At 44.4% G+C, this 14,407-nt stretch overlaps 2 protein-coding genes across 2 annotated transcripts in view; both read left to right on the forward strand.

Annotated features, from left to right (window-relative positions):
* Positions 1-14,298, forward strand: part of fancm (FA complementation group M) — a 34,388-nt gene extending 20,090 nt beyond the window's left edge. Inside the window, exons 10-24 of the mRNA XM_072365543.1 lie at positions 171-377; positions 450-690; positions 778-926; positions 1,169-1,333; positions 8,262-9,969; positions 10,071-10,156; positions 10,697-10,765; positions 10,878-10,997; positions 11,558-11,726; positions 11,861-11,967; positions 12,065-12,540; positions 12,617-12,710; positions 12,825-13,149; positions 13,274-13,568; positions 13,655-14,298. Coding sequence (XP_072221644.1) covers positions 171-377; positions 450-690; positions 778-926; positions 1,169-1,333; positions 8,262-9,969; positions 10,071-10,156; positions 10,697-10,765; positions 10,878-10,997; positions 11,558-11,726; positions 11,861-11,967; positions 12,065-12,540; positions 12,617-12,710; positions 12,825-13,149; positions 13,274-13,568; positions 13,655-13,781 — 4,338 coding nt within the window. The 3' untranslated portion in view covers positions 13,782-14,298. The remainder of the gene's footprint in view (positions 1-170; positions 378-449; positions 691-777; positions 927-1,168; positions 1,334-8,261; positions 9,970-10,070; positions 10,157-10,696; positions 10,766-10,877; positions 10,998-11,557; positions 11,727-11,860; positions 11,968-12,064; positions 12,541-12,616; positions 12,711-12,824; positions 13,150-13,273; positions 13,569-13,654) is intronic.
* The window catches only part of tmem234 (transmembrane protein 234), a 109,150-nt gene that overhangs the window by 32,119 nt on the left and 62,624 nt on the right, over positions 1-14,407 (forward strand). The gene's annotated exons all lie outside the window — the stretch shown is intronic.

Genomic DNA, 14,407 nt, shown 5'->3' on the forward strand with positions numbered 1-14,407 from the left:
AAACATCCTCATGCTAGTTCTTATTATGCCTCATGCTGATTTTTTTTAAACTGAAGACTTATTAGTCAAAGAAGTGAACTAAGGATGAAATCTCAAAAAAGACCAGAAAATGTCAGAGTAAAATGCTAAAATTTCACGATTTTTTTGTCTGTTTTAAACTTGTATTGCAGGTGGTTCAGAGGTTTCGGCAGGGAGGCTTCAACACACTGGTGTCGACCTGTGTGGGGGAAGAGGGACTTGATATCGGAGAGGTAGACCTCATTGTCTGCTTTGATGCACAGAAGAGTCCCATCCGCCTTGTGCAGCGAATGGGACGTACGGGGCGGAAGCGGCGGGGACGCATTGTTGTCATTTTGGCTGAAGGACGGGAGGAAAGGGTGGGTAAGACTGATCCTATCAAAGCTCACACGGCTACATGAAATCACCTATACCGAATTTGTTTTCCACAGACCTACAATCAAAGCCAGAGCAACAAGCGCAGTGTGTACAAGTCCATCACTGGCAACAAAAGTGGGTTCCATATGTACCCCAATAGTTCCCGCATGCTGCCGGATGGTGTGAACCCCAAACTCCATAAAATGTACATTACCTGTGGCCAGTTTGACCACCGAGAGAGCGGCAGGAGGTCTGTCAGGGGTCGGAGGTCGCACTCCGAGGGACGGGCTTCTCTCATCCATCCTCAGAACCTGAGTGAGTAACAAGACGGCAGTTTCCCTATCTGGATAATGTGAACACGTGTTTCTGAGTTTAAGCGTGTGTGTGTTTATCATATGGCAGTTCAGCAGGGCCGCACGACATCTGATGGCTTTCTGAGCAGCACAGAGTATTCGGTGTGGGCGTCCACCATGAAGCTGGAGGAACACGAAGCTCATCCAACCTTTAAGCCGTCCCGCTTCCTGTCAATTCCCAGTCACGAAACACCTGAGGTTTCTTCTGCTTTCTTCCCTGCTGATGCAAATGTTAAAACAACTTAATAGATAGCTATGGGATAACTTTCAGGATGCACTTCCTCTTCTTAACTCTGTGCTATCATTGAAGGAAGCGCAGCTCATAGCAGGGGAAGCAGCTAAATACAAAGACGTTTTGAACAGATTGATATTGAGAATTGGTCACATCTTATATATATATAGACATAATTTTGACCCGATACTTAATTTCTTTACGACAGGAGAAGAATTCCAAAGACAGACCGCCATGCAGAGAGTTCTCTTTGTGGGAATGGAGACACTGGCAGCATAAAGCGCTTCCTTCCCATGTTGTTGATCATTCTCTCCGTTGCAGCCATTTTATTAAAGTGATGGAGCTCATAGACGGCATGAAAGAGGAAGCTGAGGTAAGCAAAGAAACAAGTAACTTGTGAGTGCTTATTTAGGTTTTTTTTTTTTTGACCAGGAGTCTTAAACAGTTTATTGTTAGGTTAGAAGCCTGTCTACAGCCAAAGTACACAGTACTTTGGAAAATGTGTTAAGTCCTTTGTCATCTTCCTACTCTGCCGTCTTACAACCTGGAAAGTTCAGTTGGATTTGCTGTGGTTTGCATGAATTGAAAGCACAATATTTTTTACCAATTTAAAGGTACAAAACACGTTTCATCATGAAACAAACAATAAACTAGACGTGATAATGAAAAACAAAAGAGGAAAAAACAAAACTTAAGCTTGTTGAAGCTTTAAACTTCCGTTCACCCCGCTTCACACAGGCGATCCTGTTCTCAATGCGATGGGAAACGCAGCCTTTCCCTCCATGGCCAAAAAAGTTCAGCTTCAGTCTCAGCTGATCAGAGTAAATTCTTTCATATGTTTCAGAAGTCTCCCGAAAATGCCTCTTGGCTGGCTCCCTGCGAGCTTCCTTTACTCTCCAGTCTCCGCTGTGGCTCTTTGCAGCTCTTTCAGGGTTAACTTTTGAACTTTCTGAGGTTTGTTGTCATGCCATTTCCTTTTGGGAGATTTTAATTTTTTTCTTAAACTCAACCCTAAGCTGTACTTCTGCAGAACTTTGTCCCTGGCCTGACTGAAGAGATCCTTGGTTTTCATGGTGCTGCTTGCCTGGTGGTGCTCTTTGCTTACTGGTGACACCGACTCTTCTGATGTACAGCGTATGCAGTGACATCATGTGGCGCTTACAGCACACACAGGTTGACTGATTTCTGAAGGCAGTTGGCTTTGCCAGATTTTGATTCGGGGCATCAAAATAAAGTTTACAATTTGGACTTGTTTTGTGTGTGTCCATCTCACAAAATTCCCCAAAACAAATCCTTTTAAATTCCTAGTTTTTAATGCAGCAAAATAGGAAAAACACCAAAGGGGGTTAACACTTTTTCAAGGCACTGTGCACCAAGTAGTTTCCCGGTGTTGGGAAAATGGTTTCATAAAGGGATTCCAAACATCTTGCATAAATCCAGCATGGTTTCATAATAGAAAGACAGTAGTGTGCATTTACCCCAAAGAAGACCAAACTTTCTAAACGCACAAGGCTGAGAGGAGTCAGCTGAGCTGCTTGTGAACATACAACTGTGGTTTGTCTTGAGATACTAAATTTGTCGTTTTGACGTGCAAAGCAAATTCCTTGCATGATAAACAGGCTCCATTGTGGCATTAGTTTAAAAAAAAATTAATCAACAGGATGTTTCCAGACTGTGGCTACTTCTCCATCTTAAATTAGATTCACAAAAAAAAAAAGCTTTCTTTTTAAAACGGACTGGAAACACTACAGCCGCTATGTTCGTGATCGTATCGAACGCTTCCGTTCATTTGAATCCAGCTTTTTGGATGGCCGGGCAGGTGCCGAGGCAGAGGCATGGGGCTGATGGCTGTTAGTCTGTCAGCACGGTTAAAACTGTTGAGCTGAATTTCCCGTTTCGAAGAGTTTGTCAAAGTTCGGTGTGTCTGGACGGCTCTGAGACAGAGCCTTGGCTGGTGTTCATAGACCGTTCATTCTATGAACACTTGTTGTTCGTTACTTTTGGGAAGACGTTCAGCAGCAGCAGCAGCAGCAGCAGCTTGACACACGGTTTTAGTTGCCAGCTGGCAGTGACCTCACTGCCCCGGTAGCTTGATCAGTTCGATAGTTATCGGACCTTCACAACCGTTTTCATAACCTTCAGTGCAGACAGCATCTGAAGCAGGGAAGATGTAACAGTCTCAAAAAAACAAACAGACTGTTTTGTTTAGATGTGATTTGATAATCAGTATCAGTCATGTAATGTAACCACGCAGTTATTCAATTGCTGTCCTCCTGACCTTGCCTGCATTTGGCCAGTTTCCTCCCATCGTGTTCCTTATCACCAATTTCCCTCCTTTTTTTTTTTAAAGAATGTTACGATTTTCCTCGTCTCAACATCTGCTTCACAAGACTGTTGTGGATAAGACTTAAATTCCCAAAATTGGGTCAGAGATTACGGTGTGGTGGGTTCTTATTACCTTGCCCCCCCCCTTTTACTCAGGATGGAGAACATGGTTATACCTGTACAAACAAAGTGGGATTTACTGCATGACTCTGCAGTTGATGTCTCAGATGAATTCAGGTCATAAATTACAGATTTACACACGTGACAAACTGATTTAACTTAGTCTCAAATACAGAAAAGATAGAATAAATGCTGTTGCAGTTAAATCTTACAATAATACATAAATCTGTGGATTTGTTCTCTATCAGTTTCCAAGGAAAAGTAGTTGCTAAGCCCTACAGCGCTCCACTGTGTGCTCAGGATGTTCTCACTGTGAGGTCGATCAGTTACTGTGGAGTGGGATTTCAGGAACATAGTTGCAGCCGTCAGTGTGTTATTATAAGAAACATGGATCTTTGACCCTTAAACAAAAAAAAGAAAAAAAGAAAAAGCAACGGCCGTTAGAAGGTAACAGTGTTTAGTGAAACTCTTGTCACTGTCCACTAAAAGCCCTTATTTCACAGCCTGTTTACTCTGTTTCAACTGTAAATATTTAACTACCTTCTGTTTTATGGTAAATTCTGACTGAGAAATGATCATAGTTATGTTTTTTTTTTCACGAATTAAAAACGCTCATGTCGGCAAATTCACCAACAGAGCCAAGCAGCTCTAATTAATTGCGTCCGTCTGTCGTCTTGTTATTTTCTTTATGCTTTTTTCATCAGAAAAATTCAATCTGATGTTTGTTTTTGTCCTGCGTCTTGTTTGGACACTTTATCTCTTCTACCCTTCCTCCCATAGCACTGACCCGGCTCTAGTTGCTACATCTGCCACAAAGGCTTTTTTTTCCCCATGTTTTTTTATTTTTCACCTTTACTTATGATGGCAAAAGTGTGTTTTTATCTAGTTTTGGTGCATGGTGTGGTACCGTAAAGCAAAACGGTGTCGACAACCAAAGTTTCAGCCCTGGCCATGTGCATAACAAAGGTTGGTGTACTTAAAAATGAGTCGGAAGCACCAAGTTTTAAGGCTCACACAATTCTGTAGCGTCTTGTGTCTTTGCTCGTCCAGCGTCTCTTTGTTTGCCTTAAATTTGATCTCATGAGCAGTTTTACAACTTTTCTTGTCAGGTATCAACTCTCGCTGACGTGCATCAACACTAAAGGACACATTGAATAACTTTCCCACAGAGAGTTCATCTTTCAGTCATCAACACATTAGCAGCCTCTCCCTCCGTGTTTCGCTCTCATCCTAACTCTGTGATGGGTAAAAAGGTCCTAACATCACTTCTCTTATAGCCCAAACATTGCTCTTCTAAATCGCCTGCCAATCCAGAAGCCTTTTACACTCTTTTATCAGTTTTTTTGTTGTCTTTTTTTTTTTTCAACTATGAAACGCAGGGCAAGCACACAGGCCTCCTTGCCTGCGATTATGTAACGATTCTCTGAACCGTTGCATAAAGCCAGGAAGCAGGAAGTGGGTCAGGCTGTGATGACCTAGATGTATAGCGTCCTGGACTGAAAACAGTAGAGGTAGGATAATAAAAAAAACATGCAAAAATTATTAGAAAAAACTTTAAAGAGAACTGTTAATAAGAACTGGCGATTTGGCAAATGACTTCCCAACCTATGAGTTATGATTCGCATAGAGTTTATAGTTCATGAAGACGTTTTGGATTTGCTTGAGCTCGTATGGCATTGATTTTTAGTGCCGTTAACATCCGATCGTGTCAACATTTCTGCGCGGCATCTAAAGCAGCTCTCAGGTGCTTTATTCAAATGTCTTCATCTCTGACGGGTCGTCTCAGGGCCAAAGCTAAAGGTGCCTGCTTTTCCAGGTTTGTTTGCCAATGATCGCTGCTTTTTTTTCCCCATGCCTGTCGACACCATGGCATTTGGAGCTAAAATGCCCCAAACTCACAAATGTTTTTGTAGTTAAGCAACCTTTAAATTTGTACCGTTTGAGCTGTCGGCCGATGGATTTTTTAAAAAAATTTTTTTTTACAAAATTTAGAACAAAGAGACTCCAGCAATTGTTTGGAAACAAGTTCATGCGGAGCGATTGATCCAGATGAGGCATTCTTTGTGTGTGCTCATGGGCATCAAATTCATATGATTATTGTAGTTCAGTGAGATAATCAGCAGAGAGGAGTTTCCACTTTGCTGCTTCCTTCATCTGAACGGCATGAACCGTGTGACCTTCCTCGTCTTTGTAGCTCTCCTTCGTCTCGTCGTCAAGGTTATTTTGATCTGTGATATCTTTTAGATCTACAGCATTGATCTGAGCGTTAATTAATTGCGCTTCATCCGGTTAATCCGACGTGAATCAAATGCTATCCTTTAGATTTCCCCAACAAAGAGTGTTTTGTTAAAGGATGCGGTCAGAAAGTGAATATTTTGCTTCAATGGAGAGATGAAATCATACACCCCCCCCCCCCCAACACAAAAATCCTGAAACGATTTAAATCCCAACTTTGATTGTGTCATGACTTTTGTTATGTCGAAAAGACCCGCTGCTGCCTTTCAAGCCAAGCAAAGCTGTGACTATGAGATTTTAGAGTTGGAAGTGTTTGTATGAGATTAACTGCCCTTAAAGACGGCGATTCAGGCCACAGACGTGATGCTTAACTGAATTAGCTTTGCTGATCAGTGAGAACATAATGAGCAGGAACACTTGCGGAGTTGCATTCTGCTTGTTGAAGCTGATTATTAATCAGAAGCATGATAACTGGTTCTGTAAAATACCTGATTTATAATGTCAGGAAACAACCAGTATGATAAAGACTGCAAAACCCTTACTGGATGAGAAGGATGATCTTACCTTGTTGCTTTAGGATCCAGCTAAGAAAAGGACAAAATATTTTTTCTTTTCTTCTTCTTCTTCTCGTTATTATTGTTGATAATATTATTATTATAATAATTATATATATTTGGTGGCTAGTTAGGCCAGGTCACAGCATCTCTATGTCATAATCCAAGACTGTGAACTCCCCGATGACCAGGCTCCCTCTCCAGGGTTGGGGGGCTGTTTTTGGTAGGGATCACTATGCATGAGTCTCTCTGAGCTCTCTCCTCAGATACAGACAGAATCAGCTAAACAAATGACAATCGATAGAACAGAGGATTATGCAGCGGGTCAGCTCTCTCCGGCGGGGTCTGAAGGGACCAACTAGTGCATAAAATCTAATTAAAACAGCTTGATTGGTGAAATCGATAAAACAGAGGAGGAAAAAAAGAGTAAATCTAATTTTGATAAACAATACTGATGTCCTGGACGACCCCACCCTGATGGGTCCCTGTGCGGCCCACCTGATCTGGGCCTGGTTTTTTTTGTGTAGTATTTGCTCATTTTCCAGTGAAAAAAGTCAGGGCGGAAGCAACAAAAGGCTGGACAGTATGACCCTAACCTTCAGGTTATCAGATCACACAGCATTAAGGACAGATGAGATTCGGTAGCAGCAGTCACTGCATGGGCTTCAGCGATTTCAGCTTATTCCAGCCGCAAAGGCTTTGGCCTGCGGTGAGAACCGCAAGAAAGTATTAAAATGTTAAGAAGAGATTGTAAAGGCTACAAGCAGCTCAGTGTATGTCTGGCAGCTTGTTTGTCTAGTTAAAGGATTAACGTGTGCAGAAACAATAACGACTGGAAGTGCGCTCAGGCGGCACCGTCCTCTGCCAAGGCCAGTGCCTTAACTCACAGCTGGAATGAAAGCAGCCTGGATCCGCACTGAAATGTAACGGCTTCTTTTCGAGGCCTTAGTGCAGCTCTCCTGGTACAGACATTGAACAAATTCTTGCAGCTTTTGTTTATCCATTCGCTACATTTTGGATGTTAGATAACAAAGCAACAGTTTCCCAGAAAACCAGACAAATGAGATTAAAATCATGATGCTAAAATTCATTCACAGACATTTTATAGACTGATTTGTGGACCTTTTGTTTCAAATCCAGACTGAGGAGCTGTGAGCATGTGCCTCTCTTAAGTATGGGCTTAGTAGGTCAGAAATAGTGTTCAGAATCAATCCATTTAATGCCATGTAAGTGATTAAAACTTTTCAACTGTATTATGGAGTAATTGGGGTAATGTGTTCTCTTATAGTTCAGAGCCTTGTAGGGGTATTTTGGTTTTAGTGCCTTTTTTTTTCCCTCTGAGTGCTGAAAATAGAAAGTTAAATAACCAAAACAGAAAAAAAAACCGAAGGCTCGAGCAACTTTCTCCAGTCAGCTGCACACAGAAATATGGAGGATTTTACACCTGTTTTCACACACTTTTCAGGGGTCAAGCTTCTCTCGATACAGCGCATGAAATGTGCTCTTCGTCGGCTCTGCTTTGTTGCCCATCATTCATACAAAGAGGAAAGTGTTTTCCCTTCCTCTCTGGGTTCACTGAGCATCTTCCTCCCGCTGGCCGCAGGTTCGATGGCACCCTGTCGACCCTGACAGGGTGCCACTTTAGGGGAATCACTTCCAGGTCGCATGTTTGCCCAGATGACAGGTGTTAGATGATCGCAATGTGTTCCAACAAGGAAGAGGTAGCAAATGGTAAGATGTGGACATTTAGCAAAAGATTTGAGGCTGTATCTTTCATTTTAAAGAAGGAAAAAAACAAAAACCATTATGGTTGTTCATTCTTCAGTGCTATTTTATAAAAACTGAAGAATTGGGGGGGAGGAAGTTACATCAGACTCTTACGTTTGCTCCATGTGTGGCTGTGACGTCTCTTCATAGGACACTTCCTTATTAGATTAGTCTATGAACATGAACAGACTTGCTGTTTTGATTGGTGAAGTGGCCTCTGCATCTTTTGTAAAAACGCTCCCCCACAGAGGGATCTTATACAACTTTCTATGTGTGTGTGTGTGTGTGTTCTTTTTTCAGGGGGAGTGTCGTTACGAAAAGGAGCTTCTTCCTTACCTCCACAAAGAGGGCGCTGAGAAAAGCGGACCGAAGAAGCGGAAGGCCACAAAGACCTGCAGCAAAACCGCCAACAGCAAACATAAACCGTCCCGCACCTCTCTGTCTGAGCTGCAACACTTCGATGAGGAATTAGAGGGGGAGGATTCCAGAACAGCAGGGTTAGTTTCCACTTTTGCAGCGACAAAACAGAACCTTCCTGCTGGGCATGACACTGACGTGCCTCGTGACGACATCTCAGATTACTCGAAACAGGAGGCGAGCGGTGATGATGATGACGACGACTGTGCCGTTGTTAATGTCACAAAAGCAGATCAATCTGTGAATCTAGACAATATTTCAGAGCTGATCGCTAAGAACGGCGAAGATGTTGAACTTCAGGCAATGTTCTACCTTCCTAAATGGCAATCGGCACCGCAGACGCGCTTCGACAAACCGTGGAGAGACGAGAGTCTGGAAGCCATCCTCACCAATGTGGCTGAACTTCTCTCTCGATCTCCACCTTCGCTGCCGGACATTTTAGAAACTGACCAGGCTGTGCCATTACTTCCCCCTTCTCCTCTTCCGCATCATCAGCCATTCGTGGTCAGCTTTAGCTTGAATGTAGATGATGATGATGATGAAGAGATGAGTGGTGGAGCTGCCAATTCCCCCCCCGGCCCAGACGCAGAGGAACCTTCAGTGAAGGAAGAGGTCAGTAGAAATAAGCGGCCTATCAGTGCAGCTGCTGACAGTCCTACCTGGGATGACGTTTTCGAGGATGAAGAAGAAGATAATTGTGATAATGATGTCAGAGATGACAACAAGGGGACTGATTACGAAAGGTGCAACTATTCCAAGAATGAAGGAAACGGGGAGATAAAAAGTAACGATGTCTTGAGCAAAGAAAACGACGTCTGGGGCAAAACGAGGGATGGGGTATTGCCTCAGCCGATGGATGGTGCTGAGAAAGAGGACAGAGCGTCTCGGGGCTGCTCCCAGATGGACGAAAGCATAAATCTGTTTGAAGACGATGAAGCCTTCCTGCAGATGACAATTCCAGAAATCCCCACTCCCGAGGACCGCGTCACGCCCAAGACATCCCCCAATGCTGAAGACATTGATAATCGCACTGAGAAGTTGACTAAACCTGCTCAGACCCACATCCCAACAAACACACGGGGCACAGCCCAGTCAGCTGATTGCACACACAGGTTCCACACAGAGCACACAACTCGGCACAGTCTTAATCCTACAGACACAAAACTCAACTTGCACACAGACGGTCCGAAGAAACTCGCACCTCATTTGAAATCTCTGACCATGCAGGACATTTCTGAGCCATTTGACAGCAGTCATGACTTGTTTTCTGTCAATTTTGACCTCGGTTATTCACTGGAAGACTCCGAGGACGAAACAGGAGTAGATGCTGTCCCTGGCCCGTGTGCGCCGGCATCTCCGCCGCCTAAAAAGCAGGCTGACGCCACCGTATCGTCGCCCGCTGTCTCCAACTCCTCGACTCCTTACGGCAGACTGAACACAGACTCCAAGTTATCCGCTCCACGAATTCTACCAGCGAATTCTACGCTCCCGTCTCCCATCGCATCACCGAGAGCGAGGCGAACACTCGTGTCTGGTCTCGCCGGGCCTGCCTGCTCCAGCTTGAAAAGGAGACGACCAGATGCAGATCCAGGTTTGTTGAAAAGAATTTAAAAAAAGGATTGTTATCTAAACAAATGAAATAGAATTAAGATCCCTTAATGTTTAACGCATGTTTGTCTCCTCCTTTGTTAGAGTGCGGCAGTGACAGCGAGGATGAAGTTGTGGTTCACAGAAGAAGACATCAAAACAAAGTGAACCCCCTGTCATCCCCAGAAGCGGTGAGCAAACTTAATCAGTAGTAGATAACGTCATGTTTTGTGAATGGCTCCAGCTTTTAAATGTCTGGAAAATGGCCCAAACGCTCATGATGGCGCTTTGAAAGCTTTTATCCAAAGTCGTCCAAAATCAAGTGTTCGTGTTTTCCGATGTACAGTGAGAGGGTTCTTACTTGTTGCAGCTCAGTTAAAACTTGTTGTCGCAACATTTAATGCGTTACACAACACCAAATAAATGAGGAGCGTGTGTTCACTTCTTTGTTTCGGTACAAATGGATAGAAAAAAAAAAACCAGCCAAGTCTAGAGATATCTGATTCAGACAGACCTTTCTTCCTCTGCCATTTTCAAGGTGCCTGCAGTTGTCATAGCAACCCCCCTGTGAGCTCTGAGGAAACAGTTATGCCTTCTGAGATGCGTTAGCAAAAAAAAAAACCCAACAACACAGAAAACACTGTTTCACATGTTTTATGTAGAAACATTAAATTCACAGAGTCTTATTCTTAAAGTCTTAAATGCAGAATGTTTTTTTTGGTCTGGTCTAGTCTAAGATCGCCAGTGATGTGGACTCCCCGGTGGTAATGAAAAGGAGACGCACGTCCGCGCTGAATACGGTAAGACTCCACACCTCATTGCTTAGTCTGCTCAACATGCTGATTGGTTTAGATACTTTGTGGAACACGTGCAACAGCAACGTTGGACCGATTTGTTCTGTCTTTGTTCCAGTCTGATGAAACACGGGGTGAAGCCGTTTCTGATGACGATTTCCAGAATGAGTCCGTGTTCCCACGCAGAGCCACGGCAGTGGGAGCTGAGAGGAAACGAGTCAAGCAGGCTAAACACCGGGTGTGTACAGCAGCAGATGGCTGTGCACGGTGCCCTGATGATAATCCCTATGATTTAATTTACTGTATTTCCCATTTTTTTTCAACTACATGCTCTGGTTGAGTTTTATTCCTGTTATAAGTGACAAACATTTTTTTTTCTATGACTACAGTGACATATTACTGCTGCATATATGGATTGTATTTAAGTCCTATTCCTCATATTATTCCGTACTTACACATTCCCTGCATGACAGGAGTTGCAAACACACCACTGACACAAATATCTGGAAGGATGCTCAACGTCACAATGAAGCTCAGTAATGCCAGAGCCGGATGCTGCTTTAGGTGGTGTTTTTCTGTCGGTTCATCCCTACACGGGACCCATTTTGAGGGGTTGGCTCATTTTCACGTTGGTGCATTGCAACAAAAATGAGTTACTGGATTTTTTTTTCTCCTTCAGAAGCATCACTGTTCAAGTGTCAAATACTGTATGGGCTCCTCTGTCGTTTTTATAGAAACGTGAAACCGTTATCTTTGACTTTGACATACACAATAACATTTCCCATGGCTTGGTTTCAGAACGCCACGCGTCAAAACGGGCGTCACTTCCTGGACGAGGAGGCGCAGCTGTCAGAGGATGAGGAGGGAGCCGATCTTTCCTCTGATGAAGAGGACGGAGAAGACCAAAATAGGTCCCTTGACGGCTTTGTGGTTGACAACACACACCTCCTCTCGCAGGGCCTGAATGGTAGCTTGCTTGACGTTTGGTGGACGTTTCAAACCTGTTTGCTTTCCTTGGAGTTTTTCGGGGGGGCAGCAGGCCGAGTGAGTCACGCTGTGACATTTACCTTTTGTTTTCCTGTCTGTTCTCCTCTATATCAGACTCCGAGATGCAGGGGATCTACCTGAAGTCAGTGAGAAGCCCTGCTGTGCAGGGCAAATTCAAAATGTCATACAGAAACCGTCACAACGTGGACATTTTTTCCCAAGTATACCATATTTTTTTAGATCTCTGCTTGATTCTTTAATGCACATTAAAATCTACAAAATGACCGATTCCACTCCATTCTTAATATTTACAACCAGGTACCTGAGATGGATGAGACGTATGCAGAGGACAGCTTTGTGGTTGGCAGTGATGTGGAGGAGCTGGAGAGCAATGAGGACGAGGCAGAAGATGTTGAACTTATGCCGGAGGCCTCATATGTGGACGGGAGAAGGCAGTACGCCACCAGGCGACGTGTTTTCCTTCACAAAGCCAGAGCTAGAGCCGGCTCTAAGACCAGAGCTGAATCTCCACCCGAGCAGAGAGCGGCAGAAAAAAACAAACGCACCCGGGTCATGCGCATGAGGGACTCCAGTGAGGAGGAGATGGAGGATGTGAGTAAAGAAAGGAGCCTCGTCAATGAAGGGAAGGTCGTCCCCTTGCAGCCAATTATGGCACAACCAGAGCCCCGCAAGCAGAAAGCCACGTCCTCGGCTTCTGTGACCAAAGCATCCAAGGTGTCATTGTTGAGTAAAGCACACAGCAGCTCAGTGAGTGGAGAGCAACAAGATGAGAGGTGAAGAAATCTTCACGGCTTTGCGCACAGGCAATCCCTCATCAACCGCCTGAGCACTGTTTTCTTTCTCCTGCAGGTGTCGCCAGAGGTTAGAAAATCAACATCTGCTCTCTGAGGAGCTCGACTTTGTTGAGGCAGAGTCGCTTTTTACCTCAAAGAAACAATCCCAGGTACGACCGAGCAAGAAGACGAACACGAGATGCAGTTTGTTGGCGCGGATCACTCAGTGCAACTCTGAAGTAACTATACTGACGTGTTTTTTTTGTTCTTTTTCTTTTCCTCAGCCAGTTTCTGCCACTTCCTCTGTGCCTCAGGCGTGCGCCACCCAGGATCTGCCTGGCTCCGTATGCATTCTGGTGGACAGCCGCTGTATCAGCAGTGGAGTGGAGCTGGTGACCTGCCTACGACAGCGACATGCAGCCACCGTCCACGTCTGCTCGCTGGACGCCGGCTACTTCATCGTCAGCAACCGCATGGCAGTGGAGAGGCACAGCCAGTCGGACTTAGCTGCCATGCAGAGCCGGAAGCGGCTGGCCGACAGAGTGAACAGCTTGCAGGAGTTGTTTGAGCGTGTGTGTCTGATAGTGGAGAAGGACCGAGCCAAGACAGGTGTGTTGTTCTTTTACTTTAGCATAATGATGGCAAGAAATACTCCAAAATGTCAGATTGTTGAGTAGAAATGTTTGTTTTAATGGTCATTTGTGAATGTTAATGTTAACCGCCATTGTTGAAGGCGAAGGCTGGCGGCCGTTTCAGCGCACCCGTTTCTATGACAGCACCTTGGCGGCGCTGGTGCGTTTGGGGGTTCGCTTGCTGTGGAGCGACGGCGCTGAGGAGAGCGCTGGTTTGCTGGCAGACCTCGCGCGGCTGGAGCAGCGCAAGGGTCAGGGCATTACCGTGCCGCTGGAGGTCAAAGGGCAGCACAGGGAGCAGGCCCTGCAGCTGTACTTGAGCCTGCCCTCAATCAACTATGTCCATGCTCTCAACCTGAGCCACAACTTCAGCTCAATTGCTCAGCTGATAAACAGGTGAAATAGCGGCATGCAGAATATTTTTTTTTGTCTAGACAGGAATTCCTCCCATCTTCTCATGCCTGTATGCTTTGCACCTGCAGCCCGATTGAAGCCATACAGAAAGGAGGCCGCGTGAGTCGATCCAGGGCCGAGGAGATCTATCGCTTCTTGCGCTACTCCTGCGACTCCTTCCTCATAAAAGCATCAAAAACCGGAAAGAACAGCTAGCGCTCTGATGGAGAAAACCCTGTAAGAAACCTACAAACTGGGAAAAAAAAGCATCTCTGCGATTCAACCCGAACATTTTCTGCCTCTCTCTCTCTCTCTGCTTCAGCAGAAACGAGGACATCCAGTTGCTATGTGACAGCACTTTCTGATACTGAACCTCAGGATTTTTATTTATAATTATTTTTTTTTTTGCACAATAAGTGGAAAAGAGCACACCTCTCAACATTATGCTAAATAAAGCATATATAGTTTGTTTTATGCAATTTTTTTTTTTTTTTACAGTTGGGCCGAGTAGCGTTTCACACACCAACGGCGATCGTGTCGGATGGTATTAAGCAACACTAAGCATCTCAATCAAGTATTTACACATGTATAACTTATTAATAAAATAATGTATGAATCTATTTCCACTATACACATCCGTATGTGAAACATTTGTCAGATTTCCTTTATGAACGTGTGTTTTTTGTACACGAAAGTCGAAGTATTGTGTTCTGTGTGTTTGAGTAAAAACTGATACCCACCTATGACCACTAGAGGTCAGCCTTGTGTCTCTTTATGAAAACTTAATTTCTTTCAGGTCCTTGTTTTTTTTTTTTAAATTTATGTTGAGGGGGCCTGAGAGC

The sequence above is a fragment of the Leuresthes tenuis genome, unplaced genomic scaffold (assembly GCF_036924035.1).
Source record: "Leuresthes tenuis unplaced genomic scaffold, fLeuTen1.0.hap1 SCAF_15, whole genome shotgun sequence".
NCBI classification, from domain to species: Eukaryota; Metazoa; Chordata; class Actinopteri; order Atheriniformes; family Atherinopsidae; genus Leuresthes; species Leuresthes tenuis.